The 8698-nt window shown below is 58.8% G+C and overlaps 1 protein-coding gene across 1 annotated transcript in view; it reads left to right on the top strand.

Annotated features, from left to right (window-relative positions):
- LOC104128859 (1-phosphatidylinositol 4,5-bisphosphate phosphodiesterase gamma-1-like) overlaps positions 1-6626 on the top strand; it is a 37964-nt gene extending 31338 nt beyond the window's left edge. Inside the window, 16 exon segments of the mRNA XM_035897114.1 lie at positions 1-90; positions 224-343; positions 674-857; positions 1164-1241; positions 2293-2396; positions 2620-2744; positions 2881-2925; positions 3363-3526; positions 3649-3745; positions 3884-4108; positions 4422-4570; positions 5346-5460; positions 5699-5860; positions 6098-6186; positions 6312-6496; positions 6575-6626. Of these exon segments, the coding sequence (XP_035753007.1) occupies positions 1-90; positions 224-343; positions 674-857; positions 1164-1241; positions 2293-2396; positions 2620-2744; positions 2881-2925; positions 3363-3526; positions 3649-3745; positions 3884-4108; positions 4422-4570; positions 5346-5460; positions 5699-5860; positions 6098-6186; positions 6312-6496; positions 6575-6626 (1984 nt within the window).
- The last annotated feature ends 2072 nt before the right edge of the window (positions 6627-8698 follow it).

The raw sequence follows: 8698 nt of genomic DNA, 5'->3' as shown, positions 1-8698 counted from the left end.
CCACTATCGGGAGGTGCCGCTCCGCTGCAACGAGTTCGAGATGCGCCTCACCGACCCAATCCCCCAACCCAATGCCCATGAAAGCAAAGAGTGAGGACTGTCCCCATTCCTTTGGTCCCTTGGGCCCACCAGCCTCCCCCATCCCCACTGTCAGGTCTTGGGTGCCCCTCGGAATGCGGGGATGCCAGTACGAGCCCACCACCTCCATTCTCTGCCTGGCCAGGTGGTACCACGCCAGCTTGACGCGCCTGCAGGCCGAGCACATGCTGATGCGGGTCCCGCGGGACGGAGCCTTCCTGGTGCGCAAGCGTAGTGAACCCAGCTCCTACGCCATCTCCTTCCGGTGAGTGTGGCCACCCCGGCGCCCCAAGGTCAGTCGGGTTTGGCCACGATGGCCACATTGCCAATCAAGTTGAGAACTGCCCGGCTTGTGTCTGTTGTGACTCCATGCTGGGTGGCAGGGGTTTGCTCTGGGTCAGCAGGGTGACGTGGTGGGACGCATGATGCTGTCATGGGGGGACCCCCTAGCTGTGGTGATGGCAAAGCCACGTCCTCAAGGTGGCCACCCCAGTGGCATCCCTGCTGGGGCAGGACATTGCCTGCTCTCCGTCCCCATCATGAAGCCAGGGTCCGACCACCCCTCACGTATCTCCCCTGGCTCTCTTGGCCCCAGGGCGGAGGGGAAGATCAAGCACTGCCGCATCCAGCAGGAAGGTCGGCTCTTCATGCTGGGCAGCTCAGCCGAGTTTGAGAGCCTCGTGGACCTTGTCAGCTACTATGAGAAGCACCCGCTCTACCGCAAGATGAAGCTGCGCTACCCCATCAACGAGGAGACCCTGGAGAAGATGGGCACCACCGTGAGTGCTCCCAGTGATGGGGGTGGTGGGGATGAGGGCTGTGTGCCACAGGCAACCGAGTCCCCAGCTCCACCATGGTGTGAAGGTCTACTCCAGCCTCTTGGTTGAAGCCCAACCAGAACTGGCCATTCTGCAGCCATTGCCCACTGTTATAGCTCCACCATAATCCCCTTCCAACGAGTTGCAAAGGGATATTAGGTTCTTCTCAAGCTCCTTTTCGTCACACATGGTGGCCCAGCTCCCACCACATCCCCTTGTAGCCCCTTCCCACATCCAGGTGACCCACTCAAGTGTCCCTCCTTGCAGGAGCTGGACTATGGAGCCCTGTACGAGGTGCGGACCCCCCACTTCTACGTAGAGGCCAACAAGATGCCGATGGCCAGGGTAAGGGGCCAAGCTTGGTGTCCTTGGGAGGTGGAGGGCAGTGGGACATGATGATTCTAGTGTTGGGGCTCCTGGGTGCCCCCCCCCCAGACCCACCACCTCTCCCACCACTGACCTGAGAAGTGGTGATGTTTTGCTGAGTTTTTCTGACCCTTAAGCAATGCTGGAGCTGGACCCTTCCCTGATCACCATCACTTGGGGACAGTACGAGTTCCTGTGACAGCATTGTCATAGTCTGGTGGGGGAAACAGGTCTGGAGAGAGTCCAGCCTGGAGTAAGGACCTGGCACAAGTTTGCTCCAACAGCAAGGAAGCCCCCATGGATCCCTTTGCACTGGGGAACCCCGAAAGAGCAGGTCTAGGGTCAGTTCCCAGGTGGTGCAGTCTCCATCCTCAAAGGTTTTTGGGACCAGCTGGTCTTGGAGCTGGCCCAGTCTCCATCCTCAGAGGTTTTTGGGACTGGGCTGGACTCAGAACTTACCCCATCTCCATCCTTGGAGGTTTTTGGGATTGAGCTGGTTTCAGACCTGACCTAATCTCCATTCTCAGAGGTTTTTGGGACCAGGCTGGTCTTGGAGCTGCCCCTGGAGGAGGCTGGACTGGAGCACCAAGGTCCCATCCCTGTGATTCTATAAACCCATGGTCCAGCACTGCTTTTCCTTACAAGTCCCTTTGCAGCAGAGCAGCTTTCAGTCTAAGACCAAGCTCAGGAAAGCTTAACCCAAAGTGTTTTTTTCCGGGGAGTGTGGGAATATCAGGAGATTAACCCCTTCAGTACACCAGGAGAAACCATTGGGGCACCCAGAAGAGGAATGCAATTTGCGTTGAACGTGGTGGTCCCACAGGACCATGGGCACCTCCAGCCCTCCCATCCCCTCTAACATGTCTCACTGCTGGTGTAGGCAATTTGGGGATATCATTTGGGGAGGTGGACCCTCAGGAGCCCCCAGTTTTTTGGGGCTCCGAGGAGCCGGGCTGAGCAGGCGGCCCTGCCCGCCAGCATCCCTGGCGCTGGGTGGTGACACATGTCCCTCCCAACCCCGGTGGCCCAGTGCACGGTGAAGGCTCTCTACGACTACAAAGCGCAGCGGGAGGATGAGCTGTCATTCTGCAAGCAGGCCATCATCCACAATGTCGACAAGCAGGACGGCGGCTGGTGAGGGCGGTTGGGTGGCCCCCCAGGGTGGGCATCGCCATGGGTGGGGGGGCGGAGGGGACACCCCGGGTTTTCCCACAAGTTGTCCCACGGTGGGTTTTAACTGCCTCATTTTCTGTCCCCCCACCCTTTCTCCAACTGCTCCCCAACATTGCATGCAGCATGAACATCCCCACCCCACCCCAAATCGGTCCATTTGCCTTGATCCTCTCACCCCTTACAGGTGGCGGGGGGACTACGGGGGCAAGAAGCAACTGTGGTTCCCAGCCAACTACGTGGAGGAGATCGTCAGCACGCAGGCACAGGAGCAGGATGAGGCCGTGAGTGCCCATGTCCCTGTGCACCCGGGTCCGAGGCTGCCCGAGATGCTTCCACCAGTCTGGACCCTTATCCAGGCGCTGGGGGATGCTCCTGGCCCCGACCACAGAGCAGAGCACGCCGAGAGGGGTGGTTTTTTTTCTCTGCTTTTGCTCAAACGTGGCAGATTTGCAGGGCTGGAGGGAGGTTGCCAAATGGAGCGGGCACCGGCGCCCCCGCCGTGGCTGCGGGAGCCCACCGGGATGGCGCGTGCCCCCTGCCAAAGCTCAGTGCTGTGAGCTGAGGCTCCCCCAAACTCATCACGCAATCGCCAGCCAGGCTCGTGCTTGGCACAATGTGCCAGGGAGCAACGTGGGGTTGCGTTTGGAGGAATTTGGCTGATTTGGGGGGGATTTGGAGGAATTTAGAGGTCCAGATGGTTTGGGGGATATTTACACCCGACTGAAAGGAAAACGCATTTCAGTGTGGGAAGCTGAAACCGTTCATTAATGAAATGAGACCCTCGCAGGAGGAGGACCCCAATGGCTGGTGGGGTGCCAGAAGGGGTTGGTGGGGGCCTGGGAGCGGGACCGCTGAGGTTTCGTTTGCTCCACAGAGCCATCCATTGGGAATGTCTTCGAGTAAAGCCCCCCTCTGATGTCCTTATAGTTATCTCCAAAGACGGGAGGAGCTCCAAACCATTTGTCTTCACCATCCATTCCCAGCAGATGTCCCACGCAGCCCAGTCACTGGACGTGGCCGCGGACACCCAGGAGGAACTCAGCGAGTGGGTGGCCAAGATCCGAGAGGCCACGCAGAACGCCGACGCCAGGGTGAGGGTCACCAGGGTGCAGAGGATGGGGGTGGACGGTCCTGTCCCCCAGCGGATGCTCCCCAACATCTCCAAAGGAGGAGGCTGGGGGAAGACTTTCAGCTCCTGTTTTCCCTTGTGCAGATGCAAGAGGGGAAGATCATGGAGCGGAGGAAGAAGATTGCGCTGGAGCTCTCTGAGCTAGTCGTGTATTGCCGCCCGGTGCCGTTTGATGAGGACAGTAAGAGCTGGAGAAGGGGGGTGATGGGATAAGCACGGGAAGAGATGGGTGGGAGGAACCAAGCGGTCTCGGTGGGTCAACCCCCAGGCCACCAGAGAGCCCCATGTCCTCCACTGATGGCCACCTCGGTGTTTTCAGAGATTGGCACGGACAAGGCGTGCTACCGGGACATGTCCTCCTTCCCGGAGACCAAAGCAGAGAAGTATGCCAACCGCAGCAAGGGCAAGAAGTTCCTGCAGTACAACCGGCGCCAGCTCAGCCGCATCTACCCCAAAGGGCAGCGCCTGGACTCCTCCAACTATGACCCGTTGCCCATGTGGATCTGTGGTAGCCAGCTCGTGGCCCTCAACTTTCAGACACCTGGTAAATCCTGCTCTTGGTCTGGCTGCTAAGTTCATCCCCAGAGGTCACCCCAAAATTCCCATCCCTGGTGGCTCTGCTCTGGGTCGTATCGCTGGAGGTGGTTTGGATGATGTCTCTAACCTTTGTCCTCATCTTGATGGGGACAACTTCATGCAATTCTTGGGTGCTTCATGCCAAACCCAGCTGCATCCTTTCTCCAACCAGGGTTGGGGGCTCTTAGCAGGGGGTTTACCAGGGCAGGGCGTGCTGCCCAGGGACCTCAGGGAGTCCCTGAACCCTGCAGCTCAAAGTTGCTCTGTCCCCATGGCCACAGACAAGCCAATGCAGCTGAACCAAGCGCTCTTCATGCTCGGCGGCCGCAGCGGCTATGTCCTGCAGCCTGACATCATGAGGGACGAGACGTTTGACCCCTTTGACAAGAACAGCCTGAAGATCGTGGAGCCCATCACAGTGCAACTACAGGCAAGTGGGCGAGGACAGCAAGTCCATCCTGAGGTGGTCACCATCAAGATGGGGGCTTGCTTCTTTCTCTGTTTTGGGTCATCCGGGGGTGTTTTTTGACATGTTTCAGCCCCATATTTGTCCATGGAGATCATTACCCCATGATCTCTTCAGTTTGTTGGTCTTTCTCCACTTGCAGCATCATTTTTCCCAAGGGAGAACCCCAAAATTGCAGAGCTGAGCCCAACCTGAGCAAGAGCGAGGTGGAGGGTAAAGTAGCTAAAACAAGCCCAGAAGCACCTTACCCAACCCTTGGGTAAATTCGTGCTAGAGCTGGGATGGGTTGGTTTGAAGACTCTTGAGCATGGCATGAATCCAGCAAAGGTTTTTAAATAACTTGGCGGATACGGCTAAAATCAAACTAAAACTGGTCCAAGGTCATAAATAAGGTGTGGTGTGGCTAATTATGGCCATGAAGCTTTTGGCAAGCCCAAAACAGATGAAATTTTTAATGATGAGGGTGGTGAAATGCTGGCTCAGGTTGCCCAGAGAGGTGGTAGATGCCCCATCCCTGGAAACATTCAAGGCCAGGTTGGACGGGGCTCTGAGCAACCTGATCTGGTTGAAGCTGTCCCCCCCTTCCAGGGGGGTTGGACTAAATGACTTTTAAAGGTCCCTTCCAACCCAAACCCTTTCATGATTCTATGATTCTAAAACAGCCAAGCCATGGGGTTGCCCCGGAGAAGTCCTTCCTCATCTGACTTAGCCAGACCTCACCCTCCTCTTCCTCCTGCAGATCCTTGGTGCCCGGCACCTACCCAAGAATGGGAGGAGCATCGTGTGCCCCTTCGTGGAGGTGGAGGTGTGCGGCTCCGAGTACGACAACAGCAAGAACAAGACGGACGTCGTAGGTAAGGGTCCATGCGTTGATGTTTCCACCCAGCCCCTGCGCCCTGGGGAGAGGCAAGGACGCTGAGACAACCCTAACTGTGCCCTTTGGGTCCTCTTGGACATGTGGGTGATGGGGCTGGGTTTTGTGGAGGAGTGAAGAGGAGAGGCATCTCCCACTAATATGCTGGTGCCATGCTGGTGATATCCATGCACCTAACCCTACTCTGACCCTCCCCGCTCTCTCCTCACCACCCCCAGCTGACAACGGCTTCAACCCTGTCTGGCTCTTCAAGCAGTTTGTCTTTGACATCAACAACCCTGAGTTTGCCTTCCTCCGCTTTGTGGTGTATGAGGAGGACATGTTCAGCGACCCCAACTTCTTGGCACAAGCCACCTTCCCCGTCAAGGGCCTCAAAACAGGTATGGGCCTTCCATCCACACCACCACCACCACCACCACCATCATCATCATCATCATCATCATCATCATCTAATCACAAAATAGAATCATAGAATGGTTTGGATTGGCACGGACCTTTAAAGGTCACCTAGTCCAACCCCCTTGCAATCATCATCATCATCTTCTTAGGGATCTGGCTATGGCAAGGGGCTCAGACTTTGCCATGGGGCTGAGCTTGTGTCATGGTGTTGTGCCCAGGCTACCGGTCAGTGCCGTTGAAGAACAGCTACACTGAGGACCTGGAGCTCGCCGCCCTCCTCATCCACATCGAGATCATCAATGCCAAGGCAGGTGGCCTGGGCGGCTAGGGGAACCCCATGCCTCAGTTTCCCCAGCTGGAGCAGGGTGGGGGAAAGAACACCCTGGGGTGTCCTGTCCACCCCACCAGCCTCATACCCTTGTGCCGGAGCAGGAAGAAGATGAGGAGAACCTCTACTCGTCCATCCAGCAGCTACGGGACCGGGCCAGCGAGCTCTCCAGCCAGGTCTCCAGCTATGAGCGCACCAATGGCTGCGATTCCCGCTACCAGCAGCGCCTCGACGAGTTACGGGCAGCCCAGGAGCGACTCATGGAACTCACCGAAGTCCGCAACCGCAAGTAAGTGTCCCCTCCCCAACACCTTCAGGAGGTCCCTTTCAGGAGGGTCCCTAAGGCCACCACCTTGCTCCCCACCAGGTTGATGGAGAAGAAGAAGAGGGACCGGCAAATGGTCACCAAACGCAGCTGAGCTGGATGGACACGAGCCCACCAGCCTGCTGTGGAACATCATCCCCTGCCACCTCCTCTCCTGCTGCAAAGGGAGGTGCGGTGGCCAGTTCTGGACCCTCCCCACCATGCCCAGAGCTGGCCAATAGTGGTGTGACAAATCTGGGGACAAAAGGGGACTTCGGGTAGCTCTGCTTGTGACATTTCTCCATCGGGGCGAGGCAGGAGGTAGGATGCTCTGGTGTAAATCTGAGGCACCTCCAGCTTCGTCCCATGTCCCCTGGAGCTGGTGGCCACATCCCTGTCCCCAAAGGGTGGCCACCACGGTTCTTCTCTTCACCCCATGTCCTCCATTTCCCAGCACCCCATGGCTGGGAGGGGTGAGGAGCCCCACAACTGATGGGGAAACTGAGGCACGGATGCCCAGCCAGCCCAGGATGGAGCAGGTCCGGCCGCCTCCATCCTGGGGACAGGGAACAAGATCAGCTGGCAGTGAGGCACCAGGATGGGGACGCAGGGGAGAATTTGGGGGGTTGGGTGGGGTGCTGGGGGGCATTTTGCCCCCCCCGCTAGGGAACAAGGGACCAGATCTGGAGGTGCCCCACAGGGTAGGGTGGCCGGTGACAGGGTGCCCCGAGTGGACACCACACCGGGCAGATGTGGGCACCAAGGTGGCCCCAGAGGGGACAGGGATGTCCTTGAGGTGACACCAACGTTGGCACCAAACCCTGGGGACAGGAAGAGATCCTGCCGGTAAAGCCAATGGAGGTGGTGCCCAGTGGGGCAGTGGCTGGGGACATCTGGGGGTGTCCCCTGGGATCGGGGCATCCCGGCGGGGGGAATCTGTGTATTCTTTGTATGAAAATAAATCTATTTAGCCAATATTTATACCCCGGCGCCGTGGTCTGGTCCCCCCCCCGCCCCCCTCTGCCCACAACGCCGATGTCCCTGGGGTGGGTGATGTCCCCAGGGCGGTGGCTCGGAGGTCCTGGCTCCCTGAGCTCACGGTGTCACCCTTGTCCCCATGATGTGTCCCAGCGGCAATGGGGACACCCTGGTGGTGCGTGGGTTCAGGGCTGGGATGTGTGTGCTGTGGCTGGCAGGGCCACCCGGGGAGGGGACACAGGACACAGGCCATGGGACACAGGGCACAGGGCCAGGGGGACACAGGCCCGGGGATGCTGGCTACGAGGCAGAGGGGCCAGGAGGACACAGGACATGGGGGTGCAGGGACACAGGGACAATGGACACAGCACCATGGGGGTGCAGGACACAGGGTCACGGGGACACAGGGCGATGGGGACAGAGGGCTCTGGGGACACAGGGCAATAGGGACATGGGACACAGAGTCATGGGAACACACAGCTATGGGGACAAAGGGTTGTGGGGACATGGGACACAGGGTCATGGGGACACAGGGACATGGGGACACAGGGCTATGGGGACACGGGGCTGTGGGGACATGGGGACAAAGTGCCATGGGTATGCAGGGCTATGGGGATGCAGGACTATCAGGACACAGGCCATGGGGACACTGGGCCACGGGGACACAGGGCTATGGGGACTCACCACTATGGGGACATGGAACACAGGGCTATGGGGACACAGGGCTATGGGGACACAGGGCTATGGGGACATGGGGCACAGGGCCGTGGGGACACAGGGCTATGGGACACAGGCCATGGGGCCGCAGGGACACAGGGCCACGGGAACACACGGCTATGGGGACATGGGACACAGGGCTATGGGAACACGGGCCATGGGGACACAGGGCCACGGTGCCATGGGGCCACAGGGCCATGGGGCCACAGGGCTTTGGGGCCACAGGGCTCTGGGGCCACAGGGCTCTGGGGACATGGGCCATGGGGCCACAGGGCCATGGGACATGGTCCATGGGGACACAGGGCCATGGGGCCATGGGGCCATGCGGACACGGGGACATGGGGCCATGGGGACACGGGGACACGGGGACACAGGGCCATGGGGACACGGGGCCATGGGGCCATGGGTGTGATAAATGACCGAGTCCCAAATAGGGTTTCAGTCAAAATTAACAATTTATTAAACGAATAAAAGCAAGCAAACAGCGCTGGG

The sequence above is a fragment of the Egretta garzetta genome, unplaced genomic scaffold (genome assembly GCF_000687185.1).
Source record: "Egretta garzetta isolate BGI_Z169 unplaced genomic scaffold, ASM68718v1 scaffold237, whole genome shotgun sequence".
Lineage (NCBI taxonomy): Eukaryota > Metazoa > Chordata > Aves > Pelecaniformes > Ardeidae > Egretta > Egretta garzetta.
The sequence above is the reverse complement of the archived record's forward strand: the minus strand, read 5'-3'. Positions and strand labels throughout refer to the sequence as shown.